Source organism: Cornus florida, unplaced genomic scaffold, assembly GCF_030987335.1.
Source record: "Cornus florida cultivar Cherokee Brave unplaced genomic scaffold, ASM3098733v1 CherokeeBrave_3.0.0_Hap2_Chr02, whole genome shotgun sequence".
NCBI lineage: Eukaryota > Viridiplantae > Streptophyta > Magnoliopsida > Cornales > Cornaceae > Cornus > Cornus florida.
The window spans coordinates 50,924,724-50,942,987 of NW_026775572.1; the positions used below are offsets into that span (position 1 = coordinate 50,924,724).

Below are 18,264 nucleotides of genomic sequence, written 5' to 3' on the forward strand. Positions count from 1 at the left end.
ATTTAGAGTGTGTTCAATTACATAGAATTGGAGTTTTAAAATTAAAATTGATGAATTTTTAGAAGAACAATTAGGGTGTGTTAGTTGCGTAGAATTTAAATTGATAAAATTTGAAAGAAAAAAAAGTTGATTCAATTTTCTTAGTCGTTATTTTCAAATTTTACCAATTTCAATTTCAAATTTTCTTAATTGTTATAAGGGTTTGTTGGTTTTATGGAATTAGAATTTTGAAATTGGAATTGATGGAATTTGAAAAAAATTTGGTTCAATTTTCTTAATTGATTTATTTATTTATTTATGTCTTTTTTTTTTTTTTTTTCAAATTTTACCAATTTCAATTATATGCAACAGAACATATCCTTAAGAAAATTAAACTAATTTTTTTTTCAAATTTCATTAATTCCAAATCCAAACCTGAATACACCCTTAATATAGTGGAAAAGTTCAAATGTGAATTACATTTACTATATCAAAGAGATAATCAACCCATCGATTAAATAAATAAATTTAAGATATCGGTCCGAATCATTTTCCTTTCAATGTAGCAACTCCTCTAGAAATGATAGCCAACATTAGGTGGCCCCCTATTATTTTTAGTGATATTCAAAATTGTGTTGTAAAATCTATTCAATTAGATAAACGTTTAATTAAAAAAAAAAAAAAAATTGAACAAATTAAGTGCCAAACAACACCTAAGTTAATTAGCGGGTGGAATTGAATATCAACCTACATGGTATCTGGCACGTGGCATCCTACCGAATATGACACGTGGCATTGTCCTTGATACCACAACTGCGTGCCCTACTCCTTTTATTCCGCCTAACCACCCACTACTTTGTTCATGCGGACTAAAATTCAGCTATGATGTCCACTTTTGTTTCTTTGAATTCAGCCATTTATTAATTGACCGACATGTAAGCCCATTCCTTGTAACCTCTTGAGCCCACCTCCATGTGGTGGTTGTATTTTTGTTCTTCGTTTGTCATGTGTCCGGCCCGCTTTCCCACGACTCAGCCCAGAATTTTAGTAACAACCCATCTTATCTGTAGTCCACAATCCGCAATTTTCAGCACAATCACAACGAGCAAGAAAAAATCTGAATAAAGTTAAAAAATTTATTTGCGTGTCGAAATGAGTCAAATAATGTAGTCTCATACCATGTATTAATTTTTTCAAACGTCTTCATCCCTTTCTTTTTGTTCCCCACTACATCACACAAATTCTCCCGCTTTGATTACTATTATTATTTTTATTGTTTGATCTGCGTGTAACTAATCTAAAATAGAAATACAAAAAACAAGTTTGGTAAAAAATATTTTGATTTGTACAGTGGCGATACTTTCGTAAATAGTGGCCAAAAATGAAAATATCGAATTTTTTTTTATTTATTTATTTATCAAGGAGCTGATATTTGCGCTCCATTATTATCCCAAGGCGCTCCAACTCTCTAAAGTATGGGTGGCATGAAAACTATAATTATTCGTGTTAAACCATTCATCACAAATAAACATGAATCCCATAATCTTAGAACATCATGATTTTCACATATTTATAATGCATAAATAAATAATTAGATATAAATACCTCGATTCATGATATCAAACCATGTTGAGATTAAATCCAACTTCTAGATCCTTTAACCACGAACTAATCTACAACTCTGATCAACAGGCAAAGGTAGAAACTGGTTTCTCTCTCTTGGCCTTTTGCACATATAAAACTTTTACGTGTTGTATCATTAATTGTACATAATTGATGGAGTATATGCACTTTTATAAAGGCAGAGAGGACCAGTTTTCCTTTTAGTAATACAATTCTACTTTCTATCAAAGTAAAGAATAAGAAAGAAAAACGCTTCTCCAATAAGTAATTACCAAAAAGGTAATTATAAGTTGACCAAATAATATAATATTAATCTGATACCTATTTACTTAACCATCAAGTAATATGTCACATGTCCAAATCATGTGGGCCACAATTAAATAAATAATCTTACATTCTCCCACTTGGCACATATGATAATTTCTGTAGTGGTTTAGTAAAATAGTCATTAATGTGCACCATAAATCAGATTAACTCATTAAATTGGTCATCATAAATACCATGGTAAATAAATTACCAATGCAAGTCATGGCGGTTATATATTCTTAAATGACACAATCCCTTCCATGTACCACAACACTAGTAATCTATTCAACATAGTCTATAAATGAGAAGTATCAATAATGATCTAACAATAATGTCTTTTCCAAGACTATTCATATTACCACTTATTAAAGTAATACGTACATGTACATTAATTAATAAAAAATATCAGAAATACATTTAATCAGCGCAAAATGTCGAATATATATAAGCACTATTTAAGTAATCCACAATTAAAAAATAATCATCATTGACTACATTTAAGACCCATTCTTTCAACATGTTCTATAAATGTCTTGGATGGTAGTCCATTCATTAATGGATTGCAATCATAAGTTGTGTGCTTATAATTTCAATAGACATTTGTTGTTTCTAAATATCTTCTTTAATGATAAAGTATTTCAACTTTAGAATACCTATCATTTTTCATACAAGAAAATCAACAATTGCAGCATAAATTTTCAGTAATCTGAAAACGGTACCTATAACTCCAAGTCCTGAAATAAATTCTGCAACCATAAATTATAGCCTCAAAGCATGCTACTAATAGACAAAATAATCATAAATTACTTTGCACTTTTCCATAATATTGTTCCTCCAACCAAATCTTCTAGAACTCTTTTAATATATGCTTTATGAGACAATTCTAAAAACAAATCAATGTGATTTATAATGAAATATTTCTATTCCTATCACATAGGATGCTTCATCCATATATTTCATTTCAAAGTTCTTAGAGATAACTTTTAGTTTCATATAATAAACTAAGATCACTACTAACAAATAAAATATCATCAATATATAGAATCAGAAATATAAACTTACTCCCACTAACCTTCTAGTATATACACTGATCAACAGTATTTTTCTTAAAACCAAAAAAAATAATGGTATCATTAAACTTAATATACCATTGTTAGGAAGCTTGTTTAAATCCATGTATTGACATCTTAAGTTTACGGACCATGAATTCTTTACCCTCTAATATGAAGTCTTCAAGTTGTTCCATATGGACTTCCTCTTATAAACTCCTATTCATAAAAATTGTATTCACATCCATTTGATGTAACTCTAAATCATAAGAAGCTACTAATGCCATGATATTTTAAAAGATTCCTTATTAAATACTAGAGAGAAGGTTTCTTTATAATCTCTTCATTCATGACACTAATCCATTTAGTAAAATCATTACTGTTAATAGCTTGTGAATATGTAACCGGATCCGTATATATCTCACTATTTATCAAAATCAGATTCTTGCAGATATATCATATAGTCATCCGGAATAACAGATCTTCTTTCTCTTTGAGATCGTCTTAATGTTATTCCTTATGATTTTTCTACAATCTATTCATTGGTGACAATCTCATTATAGAGTTGTTGATCATTTAATTATTCTTCGTTGTTATACGGTTCAACAACTGAAGGAACAATTATTTCCTTATAAGTTATGGATAAAAATATTTGTACCCTAACTTCTGAAATGATCAAATTCTTATTTTTATCACTCCCACTGATTTCACCATTCTTAATGAATCTGACATTACCGGTTTCAATAATTATCGTACTATGTTCCGGATAGTAAAACTTGTACCCTTTAGATTACTTAATATCCACAACATTATGGGTAACGAGGAATTACTTAACATACTCCTAACCAATTCCATAAGAATACGATTACGCCTTACAGCTACACGCTTCTACTGTAGCATATATAACAAAGTGTATTAAACACAAATGGCATACATTTCAAGGAGTTTAACAAACGGTTAGAGTATTAACCTGTTTCATCATACTTTACATAATATTCACCACCTCTATATGACTTTATGATTTTCACTTTCTATCTAATTGTTTTTCAACCTTATTTATGTATACTTCAAGAGTACCCACTGTTTGAGATTTTTCATACAACAAATAGATATATCCATAACGTGAAAAATCAACTATAAAGGCGATAAAATACTTTTCTTCTCCAAAAAATAGAACATCAGAAGGTTTACAAATAATTTCAAGAAGCTATGTACTTATTGTAGCTCATTTCTTTGTGCGTTTAGTTTGTCTATCCTTAATACAATCTACACACACACATCAAAATCAATAAAGTTTAGATTCAGAAGAATCACATCTTTTACTAATTTTCCTAACTTTTCACTAGATATTGACCTAGTCTTTTATGCCAAAGATAAATGTTCTATTAATTGAGTTTCGCTTAACATTATGATACAAGATCAAAAAGATTTTAATAAATAAACCATCAAATTTGAATTTACAGAAATCATCAACAATAATGCCATAACTCACAAATTATAATTTCTTAAATAAATATCATTACCAAATTTAAATGAAAAACCATTAACATAAAGTTTTTGAAATAAAATCAAATTATGAGAAATTGAATAAACATAAAAGTGTTAAAACAATTTAAATAAAATCCATTGTCTAACATTAAACATAGTGTCACAATGGTTTCAACAAAACTTTTTCCCAATTATCATAAATAAGAAATTCTTATTTGAATTTGTGGTTTAGGCCATAAAAAATTCGTGCATCTATTAGAAACATAAATATTAGTATTTAAGTCAACCTATCATGTATTAAAAAGAATTTCAACAAATAATTCGCAATATACAAAAGCCAAAAGCGTACTTTTCTTTTTCGAATCATTCTTTATATGTCATGTAATTTTTCTAAAAGTGTTCAATACATTAATGACACTTTTTCATTATTACATTACTTTCTTTTAGTAGATTGACCTAAATCTTTTAATTTTGGGTGTTGCTCACTTATTGCCTTTTCTGACTTATTCCCAAATTTCTTTCTAACTTATTGAGTCGTCAGATGAACATAATGATTACTTTACTACTTAAGTTTTGTCTCCTCATAAATTAACATAATAATTAATTAAATCACTTTCCACTTGTCTTAATAGTGTTAATTCAAAAATGACCCATACTGAATAGACAAGAAATTGAGAATAAATTGAATAGGAAAATTCCCATTCACAATCATCCATAAGGTTCTCAATTTTGCAGCAACATTATTCATCTAAAAATATGATCATACATGGTACGAGTACAACAAAAAATCCATAATAGTTATATCAATTAATAATTTTCGTTTTAGATATTTATCTACAACATGAAAACATTCTTATAATCAAATATTCCTTAGCACTATCACTATGAGGAACAATTATTCACATAACCATAATGCTTAATCTGTTCGATCTCTCCCAAGCTTTATGGAGAATCTTTTCTTCCTCACTGTTTTTATCAGTAATAACAGTAAGTTTCTCAATTTAAAATGTTAAATGAAGATTTAACACATCTAAATTTTGAACTCAACTTGCTCATTTCATTATGAGAAGTTAGTCATATTGAGAATCAGAACAAATGTAGCATGCGCATTAAGGGATGTAATAAAATAAATATAATAAGATAAAATCTTAACAACAATAATGCTTTGAGTTAACAATACGTATATATAACTTAAAAATATAAATACAATGTATAACTATAGTACCCCTTTGGGTGGCAACTATAAAATACTAATAATGATGCTTACATGTATTTATATGTATACCTTTATTGGTGATGCATTATTTAATTAAACAAATAAGTTACCTTTGAATATCTTATATTTACATAATTAAAAAAAAATACACACGACCTTTTAATTTTTATTTAATCACTCGAAAATCAATTCCCTTTGAGGAATTATTTCTCATAATTAAATAAAATCAATATTCATGAATATCACAAAAAATTATAAGCATCATAATTCATGAAATATTGCAATTATATTTACTACTAAAATTAATATTCATCAACTATTATGGTTAGGCCACTTTGGTAGCTACCAACCTTTACATAATATGAATATTAAATTAGATAGTAACTAATTTATGATTAATTATGTTTATTACAAAAATTAATATTCATCAATCATTATGATTGGGCCACTTTAGTAGCTACTAATCTTCACATAATATGAATATTAAATTAGACAGTAATTAATTCATCATTAAGTTATATTTACTACTAAAATTAATATTCATCGACCATTATAGTTAGGCCACTTTGGTAGCTACTAACCCACACATAATATGAATATTAAATTAACTAGTAATTAATTAATTATTAATTTACCCATTTAACATTATACACACATACTCATAATTGTCAATTAAAGTTTAAGCAACTTCAATCTTAAAAACTTAATAGTCCGAAATTTCATAGAAAATATCTTTTTATTTTATATACATAATAAAATATATTATTTTATTTCCGGACTTAAAGATCATAATTGAATCAATTTAAAATTGATTCTACAATAAGTATGTATGTTTGGATACAAAACAACCAGTTATTTGCATGTCTAATTTATTAGATTAAATTTCTAAACTCACAAATTATTCTAGAAATACAAATTCCTAAAATAAATAAATCAATACATATATTTTATTTATTTAATAATTTTAATTTTAATTTATTTTTAAATTAAAATTAGAATCTTCAAATCATTGGACAAATACTTATAACAATAATTTAAACTTCTTTAATAAAATAAACAAATACACAAATTTTATATATTTATTAATTTTTAAATAATAATAATAATAATAAGTCTTTGTAATTTGTAATTGGTGGACACCCACTGAGTTTCTTTAAAGCAGTAGCAAACAAATGCTATTTTCTTTTCAATCCCATGTTCTATTCCAATCATGTATGGAAACAGGAGGCAAACACATTAATAGATTTTATCTTGTTTGTCTTATTATTCATGTATACAAGTATAAGGCGTAAGCCTTAATTAACTTTTTGGTAATTCATTTAGGCTCGAAATTCAATGTATGTAAACCAAATAAATGACAAACTGATTAAAACATAGGAACCCACAAATTGATCAAAAACACGTACAGTACGGATTCCAAATGAATAGATTATGCAATCATTTAATTTTATTTTTATTTATACATATTATTTATGCAACGTTAAAGGAAAACAATAAGTTCATAAACCGTAAGCGTTGATACTATATGAAAACTATAATTATTCGTGTTAAACCATTCATCACAAATAAACATGAATCCTATAATCTTAGAACATCATGATTTTCACATATTTATAATGCATAAATAAATAGTTAAATATAAATACCTCGATTCATGATATCAAACCTTGTTGAGATTAAATCTAACTTCTAGATCCTTTAACCACGAACTAATCTGCAACTCTGATCAACAGGCAAAGGTAGAAATTGGTTTCTCTCTCTTGGCCTTTTGCACACATAAAACTTTTACGTGTTGTATCATTAATTGTACATAATTGATGGAATATATGCACTTTTATAAAGGCAGAGAGAGGACCAGTTTTCCTTTTAGTAATACAATTCTACTTTCTATCAAAGTAAAGAATAAGAAAGGAAAACGCTTCTCCAATAAGTAATTACCAAAAAGGTAATTATAAGTTGACCAAATAATATAATATTAATCTGATACCTATTTACTTAACCATTAAGTAATATGTCATATGTCCAAATCATGTGAGCCACAATTAAATAAATAATCTTACATGGCAATGGGGCAGAGTTGGAGCAGAGTTGACTAAACTCTACTTTACCCCGTTAAAAATTTCATCATACCAACTCCGCCCTAACTCCGAAACGGGTTTGTAATTGGTATACCATTCCTACCCTAACTCCGAGACGGGTTTGTAATTGTTATACCATCCCACCTCTACTCCAGTAACGAAGTAAAGACTATGCCTCGCATACTCCATTTAATTGTGGGGTGGGGCTGGTTATGTCACTTTTATTATTTAATAAACTAGCTCAATGTGCTTAAATTGGGCTGATAAATAAGTTGACATAACTTTAAATTACTACAAAGTAATGAATATTAATATATTAACTCACACTTCCGATAAAGTAACAAGAGTTCTAAAAATATTAAATATATATGTATATAAAATTTTTAAATATAAATATATAATCGGGGAGGGTCAGGGCGGGTTCATCATTAAATCCAATTCCTGGATTCGCCCTTGCCCCCTCTTCAAGTTTTCAATTATTTTATTATATCCGTCCTAAACCTATATAGGAAATTGACTATGAAATTCGTCCCATTAGTGGGGGCGGAGTGAAAACCCACCGTGTCGAGAGAATTGCCATCCCTACTCTGAAGTAATAAATCTAATGACCAAAGTGCCCTCTCGATAAACCATGAAAGTTCTTCCTCCCTCCTTTTTGTGTATTGTGATTAATTCCCTTTATTTGCACTTTTCTGATTAAACTTTCACTCTCTCCCCTCTTGCCATATCCAACTTCATCCTATTCTTTGGAAGTCTTGAACAACTAAAAAATTAAAAATTGGTTGCAGGCGCTATAGAAGAATCAGAATAGTTTTTTTTTTTTATTTATTTATTATTATTATTATTATTATTTTTTATACCGGTTGTAAGAGTTGCTCTTTTTGTGAAGAAAGAATATGTGAAACTCTATAATGGAATTAAGGCTTTTTTTTGTTTGGACGTAAAATATTTTTTAAGGTTTGGTTATCGTAAAATATTTACGAAGAAAAAAAATATTAAAATTTAACAAAAATAATTTATCCATAAATTTTCAGCAAGTTATTTTACATGTCCCGCTAGATGGACTACACTTCAACCTCGATGTAGATCTTTACTAAATACTGACAAAGTAAAAATAAAAAAAAAACATTTTACCTGAAAAAGAAAAATACTTTAAAAAATATATATTTTAGGTCGAAACAAATCTCAAATTTTATACTATTCATAGGATTGTTATTGATTTATCAAATTTTTTTTGTTCAAATTTCTTAATTTATGTGTGTACTGTTATTCAGTGAGTGCCTCTTTCCATCTGCTTAGAGAGCAGTGTCATCTTGCTTCTCTTCGTCTCTCAACGCATAAACTTTTTCTCTCTCTCCTTCCCAACTCACCATAAATTTAAAACCCTAATATCTTTTTTCCCAAACTAAAAAATTTCCTATATCATTATGGATAACTGAAATACCGTGCCCTCATCATTAGTATTCAAGACACTCAAATTAAAATAAAATGCCAAAAACAAAACTGAAACTAAATAGACTTAAGTTTATTTTTTTTTAACGCCAAAAACCAAAACTGGAACTAAATAGACTTAAGTTTTTTTTTTTTTTTTTCTACTAGCAACAAATTTAATTTTTTCATATTTTTTATTATTACGTATTTTTTTGGGTTTCGTGAATTGGAAATTGTTATTGCAAGTTCCAAGAGAGAGACAAAAAAATAATAATAATAAAAAATAATAAAATAAATAATTTTAAGTCTATTTAGTTCCAGTTTTGTGAATTGGAAATTGTTATTGCAAGTTCCAAGAGAGAGACAAAATAATAAATAATAAAAAAATAAATAATTTTATCTTTATTTTGTTGTCCACATGTCATTCTTTATCAGTCAGAGAATACGTGGCAATTCCTTATTAGTTTTTATTGCTGTGTGCCCCACTTGTTCACGTGACTGCTCCACATTGTTTGCACACAAATGTCAAATGCAAGTGTTTTTTAACTAATTTTGCCCAATTTAAAAAGCTACACCAGTTGCTCTCATTCGTATTAGGGTTTTAGGGCTCTGCGATTTGTTACGGAGCCAGTCGCACTTCTATAATTGAGGCACAAACCGTAAGAATTTTGCAAGGTAAGCTATCAATTTCGGGTTTCAGTTAGTGATCGCTTGCAGATCTATATATATATATTTTTCTAGTTTTGGATCTTTTGGTTGACTTCGTATCAGCAAAACCTAGGGGTTTCTAAAGGTTCCGTTTGTTGTTACGGAAAATTTGCTGGAAATTTTCTTTTCTCAGGAAAGAAAGTAATGTTTAGGCGTTTTGTTGTATGTTGGGTAGGTCACGACAATGTCTCGAGTTTATGTTGGGAATTTGGATCCGCGAGTTTCAGAAAGAGAACTCGAAGATGAATTCCGAATCTACGGCGTTCTCAGGAGGTGAATTTTATTTTTTATAAGACTCTCTTGAATATGTGTTCGATGTGATGTTATTTAATATGTGTTTGAAATATTGGTGAATGGTGCGTCTTGAGGTTGATATGTTCGCATGGTACATGAATTAGTTTGTTTCTGCCTTTAGTGTTTTGTTTAAAAATAAATAAATAAAAAAGTTGAATAGACCATAAGTCATATAGTCATCTAATAAAATTTGGGCACGCATAAATCTGACGCCTTGATACAGGCATGCCCATGACATGCCTACGAATTTTGTTTGCTGGGTTAATGCTTGTGAATTATTTGACAATTCGTACAATCCAGATAGTTCCATCTGTTATCTGGATGCATGTAAAAGATTTTAAGACAAAAACGTTTGGAAGTATGAATTTTGGTGTAAAGAAACTATATATTCTTAGGCATGCTCATGCTACCCTGAGTGTATTAAAATGTGCTGGGGTTCTGGGGCTTGTGTTTTAGCACGCCCATACATCAGTTTGGTAAATCTTTCCCATGCCTAAATGTTCATTTTGCACTAGGATTAAATGAGTGAGAATTTGATATAAATGAAACTGGCTTCACAGGGTACCTCTTATTGACTATGCTTTCTTTTGGGAGAATGAATATCTTTTAATGCTAGGCATATTGATTGAAGCTTGTTATATCATATATTTACAATTGAATCCTGGAACATGCATGAGTTCATCTTTTATGAAAGCATTTTGGGTTTGAAAATTTGTTAATTATGCTTGTTTTCATATTTTCACATTCATCCAAGATCATTTTGGATGGGAATAGGGTTAAATTCACTTTTTTATTCTTCCAGTTTACGATTAATGAAATTCTAAAAAGCTGTACTATTGTATTTGTATAGCATGCTTATAGGGTCGACCCGTGATCCTATTTGTGGTACTAGCACGAGAAAAAGCTATTGAACCATATTCAAAAGTTCGGACTAGGTCCATGCTTGTGTGATCCTGCTGGTCAGCACATAGCCTGTGTCGGACCTTAACCGTGGCCGCCTCTCAAAATTTCCTCTACAAAATGTAAATTCTGTTCAGGGGACAAAATATAATTTTCTTTGCTAAAATTGATTCTATTGTCAACAATATTTCTGTAGATCTATGTCGTTCCATTTGTTTTGTGCGGGTCTACCTGGCAAAAAATGTGTTTAAGAATTTAGATGCTATGTCTTGCCTGTGTAGTGTGTTCAGGTGCACACCCATCTACCTACACAATCTGATTTTTGTAACTTGATATATACTTATGATATTGCTGTTGTTCTGGTTGTCACTTGTCACCACTGTCCATCATCATGAAATCTACATGGTCAATGCTATATTGAGTATTTATATGAACGGAATTATCTCACAATTTTGTTTGCCTATATAAAACATTAAAATTTTGCATGAGTTTGGATTTACCGCAAATTTAAATAAGACTACATAGTTTTAACCACAATAGCTGGCCATGTGTAAATTGCATAGATGGTGCTAATGTATGAAAATTTCCTTCATATGATTATATGTTATTTCTATTCTCAATGTGCAGTAAAGAGGTTGACGAAAATTTTTGTGCTATACCACTTATTTTGGGTTTGGCCTTTTTTCTTTCCTAATATTTTGGTGAATTTCTTTTATCTTTTTCATCTTGCATTATGATTGTTGTTGGCCTCTTACATGTCCATGGAATTAATGCAGTGTTTGGGTTGCAAGAAGACCGCCTGGTTATGCCTTTGTTGAGTTTGATGATCGGAGGGACGCTTTAGATGCAATTCGTGCATTAGATGGTAAGTACAAAGTATACTTTCTATGTCAGTATCAGTTGCCAAGAAAACTTGATAATTGTTTTAATGCCTTCTTCACTTACTTTTGTTTAATACTACTGATCCAACCTTTCTAGTTACTTTTTTGGAATGTGCTATTCTCATGTATTTTTTGTTATAATTTGTGCAATACATAAGCAGTTTCTAGCTATGCCTTGAATGTTAATTGGAATTATCATGCTAATGATTAATAATTGTGGGGTATGTCCTAAAAAGCCCGTTTCTTGCCAGTGGAGGCATAGTTTTTACTGCTTATACTGCAAAGTGCAATGTTAGTTTGTTACTTGATGTTCTCTCTGAATATCATTTCCATTTATTTTTTTTAGGTATCAAACTATACAACTCAAATTATATCACCATGAATTTTATTGGTAGATAATTAATTTGTCAATTCTTTTATTCAGAAATAATAAGTCATATAGGTTTGTTCTGTTTTCGAGATCTCCCCTTATATCTTCTGGTAGTCTAATAGTTTAGTTACATAACATTTTTTTTTTAATGAATTGTTAGGTGAGATTGCTTGAGCGTGTTTGTGGTAAATTGATTGTCATATACCACAGTATGTAATTTTGACTATTGCAAGTGGATCTGTTTCCATATTTCCACATAAAGTTCACGCATTTTGTTCCCATATCTAATCCTATTACCAAGTTATATTTTTCAACATTCTAAATTCCCAGTTTGCTAGTAGTATAACCATTGCTTCCCTACAATTGTACGTTATTAGTTTCCCCATTTTGATTTCATCGACTAAAACTAAATCATTAGTTAATGACATGCTCCATGACGCCTCAGTTGAAATTTGTTGTTAGTGAATCCTATTTGACTCTGATAATTCTAAAGCATCATTTCATACTTTAGTTTTATTGACTGAAACTATATCATCAATGAGTGGCTTGCTCCATGGATGGAGCATGTCCCATGGGATCTCACTAAATGACATACTACACTGGACTACTTTGAAATGCCTTGTAAGTCCATTCATGAGCTACAGACATTCTCTATATCCTTTGAAATCCTTATTTATCATCCTCTCTCTCTCTCTCTCTATATATATATATATTTATCATCCTCTCTCACTAAATGACATACTACACTGGACTACTTTGAAATGCCTTGTAAGTCCATTCATGAATATATATATATATATATATCTACAGACATTCTCTATATCCTTTGAAATCCTTATTTATCATCCTCTCTCTCTCTCTCAATCTACAGACATTCTCTATATCCTTTGAAATCCTTATTTATCATCCTCTCTCATATATATATATATATATCTACAGACATTCTCTATATCCTTTGAAATCCTTATTTATCATCCTCTCTCTCTCTCTCTCTCTCTCTCTCTCAATCTACAGACATTCTCTATATCCTTTGAAATCCTTATTTATCATCCTCTCTCTCTCTCTCAATCTACAGACATTCTCTATATCCTTTGAAATCCTTATTTATCATCCTCTCTCTCTCTCTCAATCTACAGACATTCTCTATATCCTTTGAAATCCTTATTTATCATCCTCTCTCTCTCAGGGATTTCAAAGGATATAGAGAATGTCTGTAGATATATATATATATATATATATATGAGAGAGGATGATAAATAAGGATTTCTGTAGATATATATATATATATATATATATATATATAATTGCTTATAACATACAGGGATAACTTAATGCCCCAATAGTATCTTACCTGAATTTTCCGGTATATATTGTTTCTATTTGTTTCTATATATATATATATATATATATAGAGAGAGAGAGAGAGAGAGAGAGGATGATAAATAAGGATTTCAAAGGATATAGAGAATGTCTGTATATATATATATATATATATATATATATAATTGCTTATAACATACATGGATAACTTAATGCCCCAATAGTATCTTACCTGAATTTATATATATATATATATATAGAGAGAGAGAGAGAGAGAGAGGATGATAAATAAGGATTTCAAAGGATATAGAGAATGTCTGTATATATATATATATATATATATATATATAATTGCTTATAACATACATGGATAACTTAATGCCCCAATAGTATCTTACCTGAATTTTCCGGTATATATTGTTTCTATTTGTTTCTCTTTCCCCCTCATGGATGCTATTAAAGATGATTCTTTGGCTGCAGATAAGTCTCATGTGACTGGCTCAATATATATATATATATATATATATAGAGAGAGAGAGAGAGAGAGAGTGAGAGAGAGGATGATAAATAAGGATTTCAAAGGATATAGAGAATGTCTGTATATATATATATATATATATATATATATATATATATATATATATAATTGCTTATAACATACATGGATAACTTAATGCCCCAATAGTATCTTACCTGAATTTTCCGGTATATATTGTTTCTATTTGTTTCTCTTTCCCCCTCATGGATGCTCTTAAAGATGATTCTTTGGCTGCAGATAAGTCTCATGTGACTGGCTCAATATATATATATATATATATAGCTTTAATGACCGAAGAATATCTTACCTGAATTTTCTGATCTGTATTGTCAATTTGTTTCTTTTTCCCTCTTATGGGTGCTCTTTGAGACAATTCTTTGGCTCCGGCTGAGTTTCATGTAACTGGACCTCCTTCATGAGTAATAATTTGTGTGTTAATTGTCAACGCTATTTAGTTGTCCTACATTTAAATTCTTGTATTATTCAGGATTACTGTAGATTATGCTAGACAACAATCTTTTGTATCATTTATTAATTATGAGGAATGATGCTTGTTTTTATCCTGCTCTGTAAACCTTTGAGGTTTTCATTTAGATGAAAGTTGATTTAACAGGGAAAAACGGCTGGCGTGTTGAGCTTTCACACAATTCTAAGGGAAGTGGTGGAGGTCGTGGTGGAGGCGGTGGTGGTGGTGGGCGTGGACGTGGTGGAGGCGAGGACTTGAAGTGTTACGAGTGTGGTGAACCTGGTCATTTTGCCCGAGAGTGTCGCTTGCGCATTGGTTCACGAGGCTTAGGAAGTGGGTATCGTCGAAGCCCCAGTCCTCGACGTCGTAGAAGTCCGAGTTATGGGCGTAGGTGCGTTCCATGGTTCTCCCCATATTTTTTCTGTTTTATTTTTGACACCTTACAGCCTTCTCTGACTTGCAATCGTGAAATTCTGGAAAACATGTATTTTCTCTATGCAATCAGCTTGATTCTGTCTTTTTATTAATCTTTAATTATTATCTGCTTGATTCTGTTAGATGAATGCGGTTATTGTTATCTATATAATATATACTGTATGTGTTTTTCTGTTTATTTTCAAACCAACTACTTTTACATTATTGTCTCTCCTCTTCCACCCCCCACCAAAACTATCTTTTTGAATGTTTAATCTGTTCCAAGTGGTTTTGGGGATCTTGCTATATTTCATGATCAGCAATTTATAAGAATCAACGTATGATGCGCTCTCTTTGATGTGTGTGTGTTTTGAATCAATCCAAGTATTATGATATTAATCATTCTTATCAACACTATGGGTTCAAGGAATGCATTGTTAAATCCAACACAACCCACTAGTGGACCTTTTGATGCTTTTTTTTTTTTTTTTTTCTATTGTGTGAACTGCAGTTATGCCTGTTGCATTCTAGCTCACTTGTTTTTGTTTTTATTCGTATGTATCACACCTAGTCTATAGCATATTTTGTCTTTCCATTTATATGCAGCATTTTCTGTAGTTTGTGCTATTGTCGACAAGTAATTGAATTCATTTAACATTCTCTCCTTTTGTGTCTTATTAATAAAAAGTAGTACTACACACACACATAAACATCTATATATATATTAATTTACTTTTCATACTTTCTATGTAGTTTTAGCAGAAATTTTGTGGAAACTGTTTGATGGTAGTATTTTATTGTCTTTAATGAGTGCATCGTGAGAATCCTAATTATTGACAATTTTGTGTATAAGATTATATATTGTCATAAAATTTGCACTTTGTGGTAGAAGTTACAGCCCTCGTGGAAGAAGGTCTCCTCCTCCTCGACGCCGCAGCATATCTCCTCGCAGGGGCCGTAGCTACAGCAAGTCGCCACCATATCGCCGCTCTCACCGTGATTCACCCTATGCTAACGGGTATGTCCTTGTTCCAGACACCAAAATTTCTCAAATATGCTTTCACTGTTCTTTATCTTCTTTTTTTTCAAAAAAAAAAAACTTTTTTTATGCATACACTAGTTATTGTTCTCACACATGCAGTGTGTCACCTGGTTTTGTCCGTGGCTACAGCAGGTCACCTCCATATCGTCATGGTTATCGTGATTTACCTTAATGCTTTTGGTATGTCATGGTTCCATGCATGGAAATTTTCCTCGGCTGCGCTCAGCAATTAATCTCATGCCATTTACTAATTGCCAATGTCCTGCTATTTGGTGCTGTTAATTGTCATTTGGTTTCGACCTTCGATTGAATTGACAAGTGTCAAGAAAGAGGACTTGTAAAAAGAATCACAATTTATAACCATCTGGATCAATTGTTTGATTAAATGATCCGTAATGGTCATTTGGATGGAGGCATTGCTCCCTTTCCCCTCAATATATACACAAGGAGGGAGAAATCATGTTTTGATGATGAGGGTGTGGAAACTCAAACATAGGTTTGATTTGTTACGGTTCTAAGCTGGGCATCACTTGTTAAAGACACCAGATTAGAATCTACTGTGTGCAAGAGACCATCTCTGACTCCCTCTGTGTGTGTGTGTGTGTGTGTGTGTGTGTGTATATATATATCTTATTATCTATCTATCTATTTGTATATTTAAGAAACATAATTTACATTCAAGCTTATGTGAGTTGGTCTTTTCTGCAGTGATTAGGACTTGGGGGCTGGAACTGAAGCTAATTGGGGAAGAACAACAAACGATGAAGTTTCTGCTGTAATGTAGTCCTGATAGGATTGATAACAAACAAGAATAGGGTTATTTGAGTTCATGTGATGACAAATGGGTGTGTTTTGAACTTGGCTTTGGACGGCTTCTGCATTGTTAAGCTGCCAAAATGGGTGCTTTGGCCTCTGTTTTTAGCGTCAGCTTGCTCTATTCAGGTTACTGAAACTTGGAAGTCGCTTTTGTTCTTTTAATTGCTATACTGCTGCTGTTTATATGTTTTACTCTAAAATTCTATTAAACGTTAATATGATTGAAGTAGATGTTTCTAAAAGATTCCATGTTTTGTGTTTTGAAGTCATTTTCGGCTAAAACGGCAACATTTCGCCACTTAATGCACATGGTTTACCACTGCATAGTCTCTGCATCTGCTTCTCTGCACCCCATCATCCCCTCGTCATAGCTCCTTGTGCTTAATGAGTGACTCTCAATTGAAACTGAAAACGTTGAGGAAGTTGGTTGCGTGCACCACTTTTATGTGCAATCTTCTGTAGCGAAGCTTCTGATGTTGTAGTTAAGACCCTTTCTGCCTGGTGGTAGAGGAAGATGAAGGTTTTTATTCTTCTTTGGGTAACCATGTTTCAAGCTGCGGTAGTGAACTCGAACTGTAGGAATTATATGTGGTGACTTTTCCCAAAGAGATGTACCTTCGTAGTGGCTCGAGAGTATTACCTTCATAGTCGCTCAAGGAAATGAAAGTAATGGCTATGTAACTGTTACTGCGATAACCTACCCAAAGATCTTCAGCCACTTGTACTAGAGTGGCTAGCGCACTGCACCTTCATGTTTCTTGCCTTGTAAGTCTCCATTTCAGGCTAAAGTAATTGAAACCTTCGCGTTTCAATTGTTGTTGTGGTGCTCACTTGTGACCGTGGTTCGATGAGTACTTTGTGCATGAATGTTCGTTCTTGCATTTGCTGAAATTGCAATTTGTTTTAGAACACTTTATTATTTTGTTAATTACGGTCATGTAGGTCTTTGCACTTGGGAAAATGATAATACACTCCACTATTTTAATAAATGTGGTTCTTTTTCTTCATCTTTTTTTAAACTAAATGACTAAATGTCCCTTATACTTGGATTTTCATGAATTGAATCTAAGGACAATAAAATTCATTACCTTCTCTTATAATTTTTGTTCGTTACTATTTTAGGTTCTTTTCTTTTGGTTTGACTGGGGGATTGGGTTTTAACCTCCAAAGACTCTCGTGGAATTCCCAGAAATTCGGTACCCCCCAGCATTTCACTAGTTAGGCTTCTTCCTTGCAAGCTCACTATTGGGTCACTAATAATTTTGGTCTGTTTGTTGATGTCTGTCAAAATTTATGCTAGTAAGCTGGTTACTTAAACTGTGATTAACCAACGATGAAGGAGGAG

At 31.1% G+C, this 18,264-nt stretch overlaps 1 protein-coding gene across 7 annotated transcripts; it reads left to right on the forward strand.

Moving 5' to 3' along the window:
* Positions 1-9,699: 9,699 nt before the first annotated feature.
* LOC132294960 (serine/arginine-rich splicing factor RSZ22-like) lies at positions 9,700-17,924 on the forward strand. 7 transcript variants are annotated; one of them, XR_009478248.1, is made up of 8 exons: positions 9,700-9,845; positions 10,054-10,151; positions 11,849-11,937; positions 14,795-15,038; positions 15,951-16,079; positions 16,203-16,283; positions 16,812-17,045; positions 17,186-17,924. XR_009478248.1 is itself a non-coding variant. In XM_059793008.1 (7 exons), the coding sequence occupies exons 2-6, from the start codon at positions 10,063-10,065 to the stop codon at positions 16,273-16,275; spliced, it is 624 nt and encodes a 207-aa protein (XP_059648991.1). In that variant the 5' UTR covers positions 9,700-9,845; positions 10,054-10,062; the 3' UTR covers positions 16,276-16,283; positions 16,812-17,161. The 7 variants fall into 7 exon arrangements, 6 of the variants coding, with proteins under 6 accessions (XP_059648991.1, XP_059648993.1, XP_059648994.1 ...); XM_059793008.1 differs by lacking the exon at positions 17,186-17,924 and having other exon boundaries at positions 16,812-17,161; XM_059793010.1 differs by lacking the exon at positions 17,186-17,924 and having other exon boundaries at positions 15,954-16,079; positions 16,812-17,161.
* Positions 17,925-18,264: the final 340 nt, after the last annotated feature.